Source organism: Trichoplax adhaerens, genomic scaffold (assembly GCF_000150275.1).
Source record: "Trichoplax adhaerens TRIADscaffold_37 genomic scaffold, whole genome shotgun sequence".
NCBI lineage: Eukaryota > Metazoa > Placozoa > Uniplacotomia > Trichoplacea > Trichoplacidae > Trichoplax > Trichoplax adhaerens.
The window spans coordinates 212,682-231,963 of record NW_002060977.1 but is presented as its reverse complement, the minus strand read 5'-3'; the positions used below and the strand labels follow the sequence as shown (position 1 = coordinate 231,963).

General features: G+C 29.9%; 1 protein-coding gene across 1 annotated transcript; it reads right to left on the bottom strand.

Moving 5' to 3' along the window:
* Positions 1 to 354: 354 nt before the first annotated feature.
* Positions 355 to 18,295, bottom strand: TRIADDRAFT_733 (uncharacterized protein; the record flags this gene model as incomplete). The annotated part of the gene is made up of 3 exons (XM_002118107.1): positions 355 to 1,300; positions 16,389 to 16,460; positions 18,213 to 18,295. Coding segments are annotated over 3 exons (1,101 nt in total), but the record flags the coding sequence as incomplete, so codon positions are not given.
* Positions 18,296 to 19,282: the final 987 nt, after the last annotated feature.

The window sequence follows — 19,282 nt, the reverse complement described above, 5'->3', positions numbered from 1 at the left end:
GGCTATAGTATATCATTTATGAGAAGTCAATGTTGTAAGTAATTATGGACGATTCTAATGTACATCGCTGCCAATATTGAAGGCTTCTTATTGGATCTTGTTTACAATTTTTATGGAGACCGTTAAATTTCTTAAAGATCTTCTAGGAGGACTGTTTACTTCATTGTCTGATGGGGTGCTTTTTTTAATCTCCGTATTTCCGTGTTGAAGGGAACTGCCATCAGCATTTGTACATTTAGAATTAACTTGATTTTTACTCTTTGATACACAGACACATAAGAAACGAAAAAATCTATGCTTATTTCGATAATAACGTACTTTTCTCCTGATTGTCTTAGTAAACGTTGGGCTAGTTAAAGTGTACAAAAAGGGATTAATAGCAGAATTGATCGGAAGTGCCAATATTACTGCAAATTGAAATGTTACCGGCATGTAAGCATTTGCATCTGATATCATGAAAATTATGTAAATATAATAAGGACACCAAGATATAAAATCTGTTAATACGATAGCAAATAATCTCAAAGCAATCCTTTTATCCGCATCGCTGGATGAATTATTGTTTGCATCCGTGCTTGTTCTACGTATAACTATCAACATGTGACCATATAGTGTACAAGTAATCAGCCAACAAATTAAAGTTAAGGAAGTGTATGCCAATAGCCAACCGTAGAAAAACTTATTTGTGCGGTTGCTAGCCATACAAATGCTCGTATATGCGTGCAACCTCCTATCGCCTTCCGCATTGATACTAAAAGCAACTGGCAAGCCAATAAAAGCGATGCTGCATAACCATAGTATGCCAATAATGAATTTTGCACTATCCTCAGATATCCTTTTAGTTGAATATGGGAAAGCAATATAAATATAGCGATCAATACTAATCATCAACATCATTAATACAGACATTAAGCTTGAAATACAGCATAAAAATGTTGCTATTAAACAAGGTGAGCTTTGTAACCAATTTTCAGCATTTTTGGCATAGGAACCACGATATCTCAAATCTGCACTTCCTATAATTAGCGTGTAACTTGCCATTAACAGATCAGACACAGCTAAATTTGTAATAAGTAGTATAGGAACCGGTTCGTTTCTCTTCTTTATTTTAAATATATATATGAAAAGTACAATCGAATTTCCCACTAATGCCAATCCACCAATGACCCAGACTAAAATTTGTAAAACTGTATGACCTAATAAATCAGCACAAGTTGTGAAACGATCTCGCCCAACAAATGGAGTACAAAATACTACTGTTGCAGGCACCAAACAGCATAAGTGTTGCCTCGTTGAATAACTATGAGATATTTAGCACAAGCAAAAGCAGATTTTATGGAGTTAATTTCACATTTACCAGACTATTTAGAATATTTAATACATCTTGTAGCTAGACAAGTATCTTAAAAGGAATTATTAGACCATTGGTTAAAATACAGACCATTTAAAATAAAATTTTAATCAACTAAGCAGATAGATTTAAAGACCTTCCTTACAAGACAAATAATACCGTTTCAATCAGAATTGTGTAATAATAATACTTGACAATACGTGGCAAGCCATACATTTATCTATAAATTAATTGGGTGATTTAAATAGTACGGTATAATCACAATACCGAGGCCTTCTTCGAGCATATACATCTGGTAGTTAATTGTAGTTGTTTTAATCTAGGTCTTAGCTTGAGTAAGCAATTACCCGTGATATCGGGTAAGCGAAATATCTTGAAAGCATCAATGAAGACTACTGCTAAACTGCAGGGGTAAACTATGTATTTAAAACTTAAGTGAGAGTAGTTATATCAAGCTAATAACAATTTAAACAGATAGATTAGTATCGTAGTTCTAGATGTTTACTAATTCATGCATGTAAAATCGTAATCCTAAACAAAGAATGTAACAGTGATATCTTATGATAAGCTGCTACTTTCGACAACATCATAAAAGCAGTACCGGTATAGATTCTAGTAATAGAGAAAATTACAACCAAATAATAGAACGCCAGCTTACATTTGCCTTAAATTAACAGAGTCCATGAAAGAGTTACTAGCAATTCGCGTTAACGGATTATTCCTAATAGACCTAAACGTTAGATAAGAAGTAACGTTAATAATGCAATTAGTAGTATTTATGTCATCGTGATACTTTAAAACATTTAGTTAATACACGGATTCAACTAGATAAGCGGCGACCATAATTATAAGCCTTGGTATCAAACTGCTAGAATTAAATTTTGCAAGAAATGTATTCATACTAGCAGAATATTCAAGAATAATTCATTTATTGCAAATAACAAGTGCTTTCTTATCAACTTACAGGTATCGTAATGATCGAAATCCGAACAGGCAATTCCTTATTATTGTTTTGATTCGATTATTATCTAGCTTACTACAATAGAACAAATCGGAGTGTCTTATTTAAGGCCATAAATATCCATTCAGATCCTTTGTAATTAAGTAGCGTTATCGTAACGGACTTAACTAAGTGCGACACTAAAACAATCACAGCACGGGATAAGGACAGAAAAAATAAGAATTAATTGCTCATTCGGTAAATGGCGATTTCTATGCCTATGTAATATGACGACTAAATTCGCTAGTCTGTTACGTTATGGTAAATTAGTTTGAAAATGAGTTCTTATTCAAAGAATTTAAGCAATCTCTACAAATAAAAATTCTGTATACAAGCAAAAAAGTAAAGCGGAAAGCCAATCTACTAGTGCGAAAGACTTTTTGTTATCCGTAAATGCATTGAATTGAAGTTAGATACCAAATTTTTGATACGCTAGTTGTAAGTAAGCAATCAAAAATTGAATTGTAATCATGTTTCTAGCTGATAACGACATGTTTTGGTAAGAAATCGTATAATAAAATGTTTGATTATAACTTACAGCAATCGAATATTTGGTACAATTTGATATAAATGGTTGACATCATGGCAAATATTTTCAATGTTATTATTCTCTAAGTTCCTTTGAATATATTATTGAGAGTATAGATAAGGCTTAGACATTATATACGTCCTCCATTAATTTTAGCGATAACTTTATCAATTTTTTCAAGAATACAATTCAAAATTAATATTAATAACAATATGATATCTCATAAATATACAAGCAAGTTCATGCACTAACTACTTTATTTTTTTAAGTGAATCAGTTATTTTCTAAATTAAGAGAAAGTAGATATTTAGATCCGAATACAAATGCCTTGCTGGAATTTGCGTCTCAAACTAACGACCATTTGGTTCATTATCATTTATAAACTCTACTTATAAATATAATTACAAATTTCGAAGTCCTAGCAGTTGATAATTCAGATAGCTCGTAATATTCAATAGAGAATTTTTAGCCAATGATCTAGAAAATACCAATAAAGAAACGATTTTCAATGATAAACTATTGAGAACCAGCAAAAAAAGGAAAACTGTAACCACCATTACTATTTTGAATACTAAACGTGACTTAAAATTAATTCTTGACTCACAATTCCAGTAAATTTTCATCAGAGTTGTTAAAAATATTACTGACATCTAGCTGTGTTAAATTCATATCATTCAATGATCTGCATCAGCAATGAAAGATTTACAATTAATCTTCGATAACATTTATTAAGAATCGCTATCTTAATATCACAATCAATTTCATTGTCATATTAATAACAATCTGGCTAAGCTGCATTGCCCTGGTGAAATTTAGCAAGCGCTAATCTTACAATTTCTTTAGTTTCCCTTGAATATTATTAAAGGTTCCCGTAGGCAAAATGCTAGAACTATATCCGCTTATGTCTCTGTAAGCAAAAGTAAATTTGAAGCTTACAATATATCAAAATTGCAAACACTATAACTTCATAGTTATTCTTTAAATCTTAGTGTTATTAGAAGAAAAACTTCAGAAAAACTTAAAAACTTAGCAAAGTTAGATTAGTTTACAATTGTGACAGTTTTATGTACAATATTAGAGTAGAAATATCTATGTTAGAATAATTCTGTTAGCTTATCCTTATGTAGTTAACTTCTAATTTGGATATTCTGTGTTTTAATATAGCATTGACTTTTTATGACAGAGACACATATACACGTACTGAAATTAATAGTTATAATAAGGAATGCAAATCATCTACTTACAGTTCGAATCATTGTGATTGTAATTTACTTATGCTAGATTGTAAATTATCATGGAAATGTTCCGTGATAGGACATATTGCAATCTGACTATTCTGTATTAGTCATTATTACATGTCTATGTTCGTAAATACTGTTGTCTGCATTAAGGGAGCAGTAGCTATAATTAATATCTAATTCAGTAAATGATTCCAATGTTAATTGTATTAACTATGATTCATGAACTATTGAGGAATAGTATATAAATGCAGTATATCATGAAATAAAGTGGATTCTTAAACTTAGTGTTTAACGTAAAATACGAGGCGTTTAAGTCTTTGTGTAGTCTGCTAGTAGAGCAAAAGTGTTTGTGATAGTGCAGATATCGTTCCTTGATACGTGGTTCAAGGAATTGACTTATTGATCGTACATTACGTTATCTTGTTGCAAAGCTGTTTTGTGACAACAATATAATCTTGTAATCTTTATAAATTCTATCAGTTTCATCAATTTTACATTTAACGAGAGACAATGTCAGCAATTATAAATCGTTTACGGTAACATTCAAACTAAACACATTATATCGAGACTGTAGAAATTAGCCAGCTTACATGGTAAATCCCTGGCAATAACTGAATTTCATATATTCACATTCTTTGCGATAAACAGGAGTGATGCGACGAATCATACCTAGCACCTTTGATATGTTAATTTTATTATATCCGATGTTTCTAAAGCATAAATAACAGTGATAAGTGCATATCACGTTATGGTTGAATTATAAATATAAAATTTTTTCTTATATTTTTTAATATCTATAAACATTAAATTAAATTATTAGATGGTTCATAAATCCTGTATGGAAGTACATAAATGGAGCATTTGATAAGCTTACAGTATTCTCAATTTTTTCTTTGTTACCGCTACCAATCCAGGAGGAAAATTTTTAATGCTATTATTTGCTATGTGCCTGGTAGGTGAAAAGTAATAAAATTATTCTTCCCAATAGGACTTTGACCAAACGCATTATAGCGTTCAATTTTATATACGATGATTATCAAAATAAAATTTCCTACAATTCAATCAAGTTGGGTAAGAAATCAACGTCGTGCAATCTTTCGTGGACATCACCTGTTAACATATTATTACTTAAATCCCTAGGAAAAAAGAATACCAAATTAAATTCTTCTATAACTGTATAAGAGGAAAAATTATATCGATACTGTTGGTTCAAATAGTTCAGATTACTTTCAATAGCACGGTCTAAATTGCTTATAAGTATTTTAATAGCTGTTTTCATATAATGCATTAGGAATATTTCGAGATTATAAGTTAAGCTAATAGCTGAATACAGTTATATGCTAAAATTTAGCGATAAAGTGTTATATTAGCCAAAATTCATTCACAAGGAAAAAAACATATAGTACTCAAAGAGTATAACGAACTCTTAAAAAGAACAATCGCCTTGATTACTGAATTGAAAAAGATAACCACAAAAAGATCATTGGTGCTTTTTGAATAAAATTAAAGTTTGTTCCATTTAAATATGCATCATTTGGATACTTACAGAGTAATCAGAGCCTTAAATAAGCCCACACAATCGCTTTTATTCACATTTGCAATGAAATTTGATCGCATATACCTAATTTTTGAAGTAAATAACTTAAAAAATTATCTAGAAGTCCTCAATGCCGAAACTGGTGTGATTTATTGCTAGCATATTATCCAATTTATTTTGAAAGTAAGTAAAAAAATATGCGAAATTAATATGAAACCTACAGCTTTGAAAGATGAGGCATATTACAGAATATTTGAACATCGAATTTCGTTAGAAAATTTTGATTGAGCGACCTGCAAGAAAATATTTTCAATAAGTTCTGTTGTCTAATAATTGGTGTATGATATCCAAGTTACTTCAACAATGCTCTTAGTTTCAAGTAAACTAAAACAATTACAACTCTTAACCAAAGATTAAGATTAGTTAGTGATATGGATCCTCGATGTACCGGATATTCTAGTCCGACGTCCATATAACAATATATTCATACACACTTTTGGCATAGATACCATATATGTTAATTTTATGAAACACTACTTTACTTACAATGCTAGCAACCCCTTTAATGATTTAAAACTATCAACTGGAATATTGTTAATGAGATTATCTTCCAAACTTCTAGAAAATGACAATGTTTAATTAATAAAATAATACCAATAAAATCATAGGCGACAACAAGCACATACAAAACTCAGCTTTAGAAGTTGTTAGTTAAGTCAATTAATCATCATTGCAATTTAATACTTACAAGTATTTTAACGATGTTAGATATTTAAAAGTGGATTTAGTAAGGAGACGTATCCGATTTCTACTTAAAACACTAAAAATTCAAAGGAAACATATTGCCAATGGTCAATCCAAAGTTACTTACTATGGTTTTTACAATTCTTTTATAACCATATTTTAAGGCCTTACAGTATAGAGAGGCGGGTCAGATTTTGAAACGATATTTGGTCTAAATTTTTTAAATTGACGTCATGTAGGTACCTATAACAAAAATCGTGCATATTAAAAAATTATAAGTTTGGCTTTAATTGCGTATGGAATCATATTACCAATATGGATGAAGTTTAATTTACTATTTATGATAGAAAATTCCTAAAATATCGATGTAAAGCTTTTGGTAAGAAATACATACAGTTCCTCTAAACTGGTTACTTCGGAAAGGGCATTCACGTTAAAATTTTCAATTATATTGGAAGATATATTTCTTTTCAAAATTGAAATAAAGCATATCATACATCGCAATTGGTACCGACAACACTTAGTGAGAGGACTAAAGTACCCACTAGCTAGCATACAAATATACTTATAAATGTCCTATTTTATAAACCGCCAATGCTGTACTTTGCTATAGCAGGATTGCTAGAAATTATACCGGCATAATTTCTAGTAGTTTATAGTTGTAGTAATTATAGTAAGCACTCAAATGAAAATATGAAATCCAAAATGAAGTACTCAACTACAGTATAACGATCATTTCAATGTATCTTATAGAATCATGCAAACAAGCAGGACTTTATATTTAATCGAAATGGTAGGCGCGATAAGAGATAAATATCCCGTTAATATGATAGGCAGCAGTTTATTAGTTGTAGAATACTACAGTAATACGCATTCTATAGGAAGTAAAGGTAACTCGAGGACTCCTTCCTATCTGTATAGCATATAAAATTATAGATTAGCGGAATAAGTTTGGACATTATGAAAGTACGTAGTAGCTCAGTTTAAATGCGCGAACTTTGAACATAAACTTATTAAGTTTGAGATATAAATATGTAACATTAAAATGCAAAAACAGTTTCGCAACTAGTATAGTAATAAAATTAACAGCAGCCAGAGCAAAACTACTACAGCAAAAGTTTAAGTTATCGTTGCATACAGCAACATTCTGGCGCGAAACTCTTGGCCCAACAGTAGGTTACTGCATGCTGTCAACGTTTAGAATATGCAATTTGAGGACTTTTAGATAGGCATAATGCTAATCACTTTATCGACAAACCGTAAATATTAAGCTCGATATAGCAGTCACTACATAATTCTGGTATGGTAAAAGCTTTAAATTATTCAATTTGGGACTGTTTCGTAAATTTGAACTTGTACGATACATTACAAGGCTTAATGAAATTTTATAATTTAGTTCAGTCTTTGTTTGTGGTAGTCGAGTAATTATTAGATGTAACGCAAAGTATCAAGGCTTATTATTCATATATGGGTAAGAGCAGGCTTAAAGAATTTTCATACCGTAATTGCTCATACTAGTAAATTTAATTTTATTAGTATAGTTCACAAAATGTTCGGTAACGTTTCTTTATATATCATTACTTACAATATTCTCAACCGCTTTAGACTCGAAAATGTGATCCTTTCTAGTTTTTTGATTTTGTTGAAAGATGCATATCTTTCAAATAATATAGAAATCGTAATTAAGATACTTAATTTTAGTTCTTAAAATCCAGTAAGGTCCTTCATGCTCAACTAAGAAATGTCCAAATTCTAGAGCATAATTTAGTTATTACCAAATATAAGTAGAATTTGAAATTCTGTAACATCTTAGGTGTATATCTTGCTAATTAATTAAATTAAAATACTTTACACTGTATCTACAGGAAGTTTGATACAATCAATTGCTATCAACGATTACTATATTAAATTAATTATTGGCAAATACTAATTCCATCATTACTGCTAGTATCCTATTTCTGATTTAAATACATTTTCTACTTTATAAAATGATTCGTATTTTAAATGCTTTAGGTTTGAAAACCAGCATTCTCACTTATTAGACAAGCTGCAGTATCCACTAGAACGAACTTCTGTTCTAACTAACAAGATTCTTACATCTCCTGAATTTCAGTTAGGAATTTCACGAAGTTAATATCGGTCAGATCATTATTGTTGATGTATCTGCAACCATTATAATAGAAGTATCATAATGAACCATAACATGTCACTATATTTCTATAATTTATTGCTTCATAATTAGAACTTGGACATAAAATACTTACAAGATCTTTAATCTTTTTGCAGACTCAAATGCTTTCTCATGAATATATGACAAACGATTATGAGATATTTCACTGCCATCGCCGAGTTTTATAATAAAAAGTGTTAATAAGGTCTCAGAAATATCACCTTAAATTTTAAGAGATTTACTGCCTTATAATAACAGTATATGAAAATATAGTAGAAACAGTAGTCGTTTATCTAAGTATAATTTAAATACATATTTTATCTACGTGAATTTTATAAATACTATCGTAATTCGGGTTTACGACTTCATTATGATTGCCAATGAGCATAATTGATCCACTACTAAGATATCCAACGATGACAGACTTATTTATTTACGAGTATACATCCATTTAGATATATAGAGTTAGTATGCTTACTTACAATCTTTCTATCCTATTAACATTCATTGCCCTTTCGATTTGTCTTTCTTGAATTACCCGAATAAGATTAAAACTCAATAGCCTAAACAGATAGCCTAACATGAATTATTGGTCATATAGCCATTTCAGACTTCTTTAACTTCAATATATCGATAAATTGATTTACTTATATTAAAGACGAAAAATCAGAATGGATATAAAAATTAATATGCTGTTGTAATTGTGTTTGATATTTCTCTGATTTAATCGCAAGCAGCCACAGTACTGTAGCTAAGCAAATTTATACTTACATATCCTTTAAATTTGTTAATTCTCTTATTTTCAAGTTCGATAATGAACTTAAACTATTAAAAGTTACATTGCTACAATATTAATAGCAAAGGAGAAGATACTTCATTATTGGAATAAGAAATACATCAGCATGGATAAATTCTTTAAGATTCGATTATATAGCAGCGATTAGCAGCATATAATTATGATCGTTTGAGCTTCATCAGAAATGATCACTTACAAAATATTGATAGAAGGAATTGGATATTGTAGCGTTATGGAAGTAATATAGTTAAAAGACAAATCTCTAGAAAAGACAAATAATTCGTAGGATTCAAAAATTATTTATTGGCTATCGATACATATAACATTTCGTTTTCAACCTATTATAAGAATCTCCAAATTAAGGATTTCTATACATACAATGTGGTAAAATTCTCAAAATGGCAATTGAATTGTAAATTAACATCTCTTAGGTAATTTCGATGTAGATCTCTAGAAGAAAGAAGTTTTAATATTTCTAAAAATAGTGTTCTTTATTAATGTGCTATATTCATAAACGTCTTTATTGATGCTCTCTACAACTACATGATTTAAATATTTCTACGTTGTATAATATTTAAAGCTTTTTATTAGTTTTGCTTTAGTAAGTCTCTACGATTTATATCAGCAGCTATCTTGGAAATAAACTCACAAGGTTTTCAGTTGAGATGCATTGCTAAAAGCAAGATAATCGATATTATTTATTCCTGCTGCGCGAAGATTTCTGGAAGCAAAGCAAGGGCAAAGGCCGTCTTAAATTGGATTACTGACAATTTATTATACTAATTGCATAATTTGGATAAGCTTTACAAATGCTTGAATATAACTACTTAGATATTCTCTAGTAGCAAATCGAGATTTACAACAAATAAAATCAAAGCTGTAGGTAGCAAATTACTGTCAGCTATTTCTCCCTGAATCTATCTACAGAATAACTTCAAGTACAGACAATGTCCGCATCAAATCTATTATACTCAACATAGTAAATTAAAATCCCTTTTATGTTACATAGGAAAATGCTAAGTACTGCAAAAATCGAATTTTCACCATTAATTTGCTACTGAATTATTCTTCTTTAAATAAAAATAATCCAACTTTTAACGACTGCAATCCCTTCGCTATTATTTACTGAATAACACAAGTACATATCTAAAAATTTAATCATTTCTACAGACTTTGTTTTGGCAGCTCATGATATCGCACCACAGCCATCTAATGTTCGAGTTTGGTGTACCGTGCATACGAAACTCGAAATTACTTGTGCACGGACAATATCCAAAATGATTGTAGCTATGCTAGACTTTACATATAAGAACTTATGTTATTAGGCTATTTCTGTAACATTTTGGGGGTATGATTAGTGTATGATGGGCAGTTATATGATTGATGAATTGAACTAATAAGAAAGTGTAACTATTTGATATAGATTCTGCAGGCAAGAATAATTACAACTATGCGTTAGCTAGGCAGATATTAGGATTAATTGCCAAATTACAGAATTATTGACATTCTGTCTAATCGTATTATATGGTAAAGTGCGATATACGAATAATCTTGGGAAGGTATGAAGTATTGTAAGTATACTTACGGTCGTATACTCATATGATTCATTATGAATTACAAAAGTATGATGCTCTTTGTACCATTAAGATCTTATTAAGCCATTCCAAAATTTTTTTAAACATGCAACATGTACGAAAAGAGCTGTTCGCTGAAAATTAGACAATTTGAGGATTCATTCACAAGTTCACACAACAGCACAAGCTAATCGGCAGTGAGGACAGCCAGAGGGAAAAAACTCATAGACTGTAGTGAAACTTTATGATGTGGTTGGTTGCGTATGTTGGTTAATATACACACGGGTATAGTGCCAACAATCAGGTAATAGAACCCACTGTCAGATCAAATATGCTTCGGGGTACCAGAATGAAGTCTGTTATTCTTAGCTACGCTATTTTACCGGTAAATAATTTCAATCTAATATTCATAAGAAATTCATATTTAATTAAGTAAGATACTAATTAAATCCAACTATGTCGAACTAGAATATATTCACTTTTTTGTTTCATTCACCTATTACTATGACATTGTAGCAGCTACAAAATATCCTGTCTTAAATAGTAGTGATAATAAGGTATTAGTAGACAGTAGCATATTAGCTGAAATCAAGAAGCTATTCTGATAGTGAGTTAATATCGTAATGCAGGGCCGGATGCAGATTTTTAGGAATTTTTTAATAGTTATTTTATGGTAAGTTAAATGAAAGAAAGATAAAATAATAGCCTTACTTTAGTTATTTCTAGTACTTAAATTCATAGTGTCTACAGTATTTTATTACATCTATCAGTTCATGATCTGTTTGAATTTAAATTAATATTTACTCTCACCAGTAAATGAATATTTGTTTCGGATAGATTTTAACTTACATATTCTGTAGGTACGTCAAATCCAAAAATGTATCTCGGCCAACTTTTATGATGCCATTATTTAGTAGATTCCTTTATATTAAATATATAAATTATGTATACATCAGTTTCGCTATTAAACCCTTTAATCAATATAATCTGATATTGATAATTTTCTACTATATTGATAACTCGATCAATCACTAAATGCCTTACTTATAGTCTTTGCAGGTTATCGCGCGAAATTAGTTTTGGTAACGTAAATAATTTTATCAGTTACAAACGAGTTAGAATATCGTAATGGAATCAGAATACGATGAATAAAGTACTATTTGATATAGAAACTTGATGTAATCAGTAGATAAAATACGACAACTTTTAGTCAACGTTATTTTTACAGATAAAGTTTAACTTAAAGGCCCACCAGTAGGTCTTTCGTAAAGTAATTTTTACAGTACTTCACCTAAATGATGTGATTCTCGAGTTTACATTTATGACCTGGTACGTAAGCTCATTATAAATTTCCTAATTCTAAATCAATTTTCCCAAATTGGCATTCTTTAGATAAACTATTAAGATTATTTTGAAAGCTGTGTAACATTTTCACATGGAATAGATATAATTTAAAGGAATAGACTGAATTCCACATTAATTATAGCATTTTGGAGATGCTGACTCCCTTTAATACGCTATAGCAATCGCTTGTGGTTGGCTTAATTTTGTAAGAAAGCATAGATTTTAACTATTACATTACAAATAACTATACTGTGGATCAATTCTGGGATACCAATGTCAACTTAGAGATAATGAAGCAATAGTGAAATGACTGAATGCACTCGCTCCCATTTTATGATTTTGCCAAGCTATAACAGGCACCAGCACTTACAATTCTTGCAATTTAATTAAACCAGCAAACAACTGTCGATCGATAGTTTTGAGCTTGTTGTTGTCTAATTGCCTAAACCATTCGAATTTAATTATTTTTTATTTAGTACAGTGATAGGTTATAAGACTTATTCATTTCAATTTAAGATCCAGCTAATTTAAAACTTAGTTAATCTATTATCTCCTAAACTTAATGATTACTATAGCCCATGGCAATCTATTACTAAAAACTATCTTTATTTTAAAGCTAATTACTTAGATAAAATTAAAGTTTAACTTACAAAACGACCAGCTGATCCAATCCAATGAAAATGCCATCTGGTAAATTTGAAATAAGATTCAAAGAGAGATACCTAGAATGCATTTCATGATGTTATCAAAATAGTAATTGAGTTATCAAGAAAGCGTTAAGATACGTTGATATATATATAACTTTAACGCGTACAAAGCTAGATGATTTGTCAAAGATTATAGCTAGATAACATTAGCATACTTCTGCGTAATGACTTAAACTAATTGTAAAAGTAAAGTTGATGGCTGGAAGTGTAATAAACAGAAACAAAGTACTGTTTATAAAAAAGAACTATCATTCTCCTGCTAAAGTCGTATATCATAAAAAAAAGGATTATCTACATTGTAAATTATGTACAAGCTTGAGTATATAAATCCATATTATCTTAGTAAAGTGTTGAATCTAGCATGTACACTCTAACCCTAACCCTAACCCTGACCTCTGACCCTAACTACTATAGAATGGAAGCATTTATTGGTATTGTTTGTATAGAAGTGATTTGTGTGCAAATTTGTCTATGTGGTATTATCCGGTTTATCTTAGTTATTTTCAACTGTTGTTATGAGAAGAAGAATTTTGAAATCTTCTCCAATAGACGAACGTACGAATAAAAGTTAATATTCAAGGCTATTTTTGGGTATTTACTTTCATATATCAATTTATGGAATTACTCAATTTTCGTTAACTCAAATTTTGGGTTACGTAGGCGAACCAATAGTAATAGCCGGAGTCTATTACTAGGTCACTACAATTTGGCGCTGTGAGTAGAATATTTAAACAAGATAGCTAATTATTGATATAGTTTTATTTCTATAGGAATTTAGTAAAATATATTCCGGTGAAAAAATATGTAATATATCCAAGATTCGACTAGAATTAAACAATACCAAGAAACCACCTTAAAGCTGAGCTGAAAGCTTGAAAGTTTTATAGTAGGTAATGTTACGAATTGAACATAATATAATTGCATTTATAGAGCCGTACTTAATTATGTTCCCTTTACTATCGTATCATAACTTACGGTACTGACAATAATTTTAAGATTTGCTCACTTAAAGAATGATATTGATTCTCAGCTGTATACCCACTTTGCTACAATGGTAATAGGTAGTAAAGAAACAGGCTTATTACAATCTTTACTCACAAGTATTTTAAATTTGTTAGACCGCAAAAGCTACTGTTGGCCAATTTCTTGATGTGGTTGCCAGATAAATCCCTAGACACCATTACCATACTTTCAGTTAATAACAAGTTAATCAGTATAATTAAAAAGAAATTTCTTAGATTTTATCCATGAAGAGTTATAAGTTAAATAATAAATGGTCCGTTAATCCATCAATAAGTAATTATTAATGAATATCATCCTTACAAAGTCTCTAATCTTATCAAATCGCTTAGTGCAGTTCGTGATATATTCTCATCATATATTAAATTGTAGCTTAAATCCCTATATGCAAAGAGTATATTACAAAATTCGTTATGATTCAATTTAATCTAATGATATAACTTCATAAGAATAAAATCATTCATAAAATTGTAATAACAGGTATCTTAATTGTGGTAATTGATGAAAAGGTTTGCTCATAGTTTTTATTTCATTTCTGTTTAAGTTCCTGTGATGAAATAAGATACAAAATTAATAGATATCGAGCAATCTACAAAATAATTGAAGCATCCAACTGGATGAAAAGCATTGTTAGGGCTGGATTAAAATATTTAATAAATTTATTTTTTTATAGCCACTGTCACAAAACAGCTTTGCAACAAGATAACGTAATGTACGATCAATAAGTCAATTCCTTGAACTACGTGTCAAGAAACGATATCTGCACTATCACAAACACTTTTGCTCTACTAACAGAATACAGAAAGACTTAAACGCCTCGTATTTTACGTTAAACACTAAGTTTAAGAATCCACTTTATTACACGATATACTGCATTTATATACTCTTCCTCAATAGTTCATGAGTCATAGTTAGTACGATTAACTTTGGAATCATTCACTGAATTAGATATTAATTTTAGCTACTGCTCCCTTAATGCAGACAACATTATTTACGACCATAGACATCTGATGACTAATACAGAATAGTCAGATTACGATATGTCTTATCACGGAACATTTCCACGATAATTTACAATCTACCATAAGTAAGTTACAATCACAATGATTGGAACTGTAAGTAGATGATTCGCATTCCCTATTATAACTAGTAATTTCAGTATGTGTATATGCGTATAACGCATGTGTATATGTGTCACGGTCATAAAAAGTCAGCGCTATATTAAAACACAGAATATCCAAATTAAAAGTTAACTAAATAAGGATAAGCTAACAGAATTATTCTAACATAGATGTTTCTACTCTAATACAATATATAGCACTGCCACAGTCACTAAGATTAAATAACTACCGCAGGAATCAAGTTATACTAGTGATAAGACTGTAAATTTACGTCGTACGATATCTGATATCACTACATGATTATTGAAATTATTTAATTGATAGCACGAGTTTTTACAATTGTAAAACTAACCAGAAGCAGATTTCATTTTATAGCAGCAACAATAAAGATTCAATTCAATGTATAAATACACGATGGCCGAGATATCTCGAATCAAACAGTATATATTTACAGTATAAATACTGGTGTATTTGATAGGTAACTGATTGTAGATTTAACGCTTGAATTGCGTGAACCATTTTGATATTATCACTTGCAGCTGCTGCCAAATACTATATAAGCTTGATAGTCTGCAAGAGCAGGTCATTCATTATAATTTCAGTTAATGTAAAGGTAAAGGTATTTCGGCTACAGCGCGAATTAAATAATGGAGGAATAAGCAATTTTCAGACTTCTTAAAGTCAGAAATTTGTATATTGTACGTTATCCATGTTGCAGGGCTTATCTATAACTATATCAATTTATAAATCGTTCATTAACATAATTAAATACAGGGATAGTTGTATCGAGGTTAATCAATGCCTGGAAATAAGTTTATTATAAATTTTAAACCCGCTTAGTAAGTCTGTTTATAGTAGCATAAATCCGTATTTAAGTATATCAGTTTTTTAGAAATACTAACAATATTTTTAGGCTAGGTAAGTTGCTAAAGGCATTATCTTCTAATTTGACGATGAAATTTCGATTGAGATATCTAAAGATAAATTTAGAATATTAAATTATTTAAATATTCTAATTCATATTATTGGCGTAGTATCTACATGAAATCAGTACAGCCATAGTTGCTTTGGATGAGGACCTTTTAGAAAAATTTGTTAAATACGCGAAATTTGAACCTCTTTACTACTAATACTGTCTATGTGGGTATGCTATAGAACCTTTTCTTAGCGTTAAAATGTGACTCTAAATCTCAACTTTGATTTTAAGGGCGTGTAGAGAAAAATCCCAAGAAATTAGATCTCTAAAATGCTTACATCTTCTGCAAATTCGACAAATTCTGGAAAGCACCGCTTTGAATTACAGTTAGCCCATTATTTGCCATCTTACTGAGAAATTCGTGAATAAATATAAACAAATTAATAAACCAAGAATTCAGAGTGATCTATTTATAACCTTCATAATGTATCTTTTAACTAATTTAATCTATGTTTTGATATAATGTTGAAGTAATAAGCGATATAGGAGCAAAAAGTCTTAGCAGAACTGTTACAGGTAATTTTTTTTAAATTCAGCTAGTATTACTTTCAAGTAATAGTTTTATGCTTTTTACCATATTTTTGAGAAAATAAAATTGTGCTAACAATTTATACGTGTTGAAAAGCTATAAAGATTTCTGATAGCATTCGAAATCTCAGTCTCGCATACAGTTAATTTATCGTTTACAACATCGTTAAAAAATGACAAATTTAAGCCAAAAAAAATTTTCAATTAAGTTTGCCTTGCATTTTCTACTGGATGTATACTCACATAAATTTTAAATTTTGCATCCCATAGAATGTTTCGGACGTCATGGAAGAGATAGAATTGGCTTCTAAATTACTAAAATGCATATATTTTTACAATTTAGCATTCTCCTATAATAAAATGGATTTCAGCACTTAATCTACGTTAATTAAACATATTTTCTTTTGCTTAATATCATTGTTAATCGTCAATTATTTCATTAACTCCGAAGTCTTGATGACCATACTAATGCAAATTAAGACTGATTCAGAAACAGCGGTATTACATTATCCTTAGCGTTGAATTATTCTTCGTTTCTCTAAAATTTATAGCAATTTGACGATTGGAGGATATAATCCTTAATGAAAGATTTCGTATATTAGCCCTTATTACAGTATAATAAAGTTTAAATGAACTCTTAGGCAAAATGAGATCCAAATATTAATTGTAAAGGATACAAAATACAAGACCAAATTGATGTGTAGAATACAACACTATTTAAAAAGAAACTATAACTGCATGAATATTTATGATAAATGTATTCTTGGCTAGCAAATCTTACAGATGCAATAAATTTGGTAAAGATTCCAAGACTTGATTATGAATTTGTTCTATATGGTTCATTTTCAAATTTCTAAAAATACGTATCAAATAATATATTCATCCATTTAGCCTGATTGTATTTATGAAATGTTTGAAAGTTAACATAACCCCGATTAATTTAAGTGCAAAGTTTTCACTTAAAAGAAAGCACACTTATATTTGCTATTTATTAGATGATAATCTGAAAGAGCAAATATCTCGCCCATTTGAATTTGGATTCCTTTTTATATATCAAAAAAAATTCAAGAATACAACTATTTATGACCTATGCCTAGAACAGATTATCAATCGCACGTATATACAATAAGTTACAAGCGTAAATATTAGACCTAAAAGAGCTGACGTCAATTATAAGCTTTATTTAATATGAATAGGTTACGGTTTATAAGCTACTGAGAAATTCTGGATGATCAAACGTCTTAATAATATTTCTAAAAAGTCCTATTTCTGCTTTTCAAATTGCTTAGAGTACGTTAAAATGGCGCAGTTGAGTCTGCAAGGGCTCACTGGTACTTACTAAGATAAAGTAGTAATGAAGATCTTATTTAAAAAATCATGTTTTACTATTGATGCACCATAATGAGAGCAAGCTTCACTTCATTGATATTGTGAATAAAATTTATGTGCTATATCTCAACATTGGTATCACAAATCGGTAACATTACGCATACTGACTTATTTCATAATTTGCTTTTCCAGATGCAGGTGAGCTAGACTACGAATTGTGTTTGAAATCTTCAGCTTATACTTACATATATTTTAGATTTTCGAGCCCGTAAAAGGTATCAGAATCAATTTTTCTGACGTTATTGACTGCCATATTTCTAGCATGATAATTCATGAAATTAAACGTTTCGGTATAAGAGTATGTTATAAATATCATAAATTCTTGCACTTTCTTAAAATGTCATAATTAAATAATGAAATTGGAGCTATGGTTTAATATGTTCAAGTTGTAGCTTAAGCTGGCATATGATAGACTAAAACATTACTAAAGTTAAGTTATTATTACCACAATTGTTAGCTTCACTAACGAAACAGGAATCACTACAGAATTACGATTGAAAGCAGTTGCATTAAATATCTTTCGAGACCTTTCTCGAATCTAAACTAGAATTGCTGTGGTAGCAAGAATAGCTCAGTTACATAATTTTTAATTTCGTTTACTAACAGCCACAAGAGTATTTGTGTAAAATTTAATATTAATCAATAAAAATTGTATTGGCATAAACTTTTCCATAAAGCAGGGTTGACGCAGCTATGACTCTAGGGGTCTTAAAAATTTTAGATCTCCGTAAAATAGGGAGTCACAGTATTAAGAAACCATGAAGAGTGAAGCGTAAGTTTATTATGAGTATATAACTGTAGACTTATTATAGAATAGAAGAACACTATTTTTATTTTATGCGATTTTTAATTTATTAAGATAAAATTAGAAGGTTTCATAGCACTGTATTTCAACAAGAAACAACATTCTCAAGTTAATATTAATCATTGATGCTGAATTTTCTGTACTCTTACTTATTTTAGAGTTAAATCGAAGGATCTAAATTGACATAGCATAGACAAATTGGTTAAAACCACTTTCTAAAGTACGAGAAATTGTCTCATTGCAATATTATAATTTTAGAACCAGGGTAAATTCTCGAGAGCGCCATAGTGAGACATTTTTAATACATTGGAACTTCACAACGAAATAAGTTACTAAGATTCCAACTTCGAACACCAATACGTTATGCAGTTATATCGCAAGGCGACTTTCGTAGACTAATGCTTAGTGATTGTATTGCAGCCCCAAATATAGCTTAGATTACTATTTTAA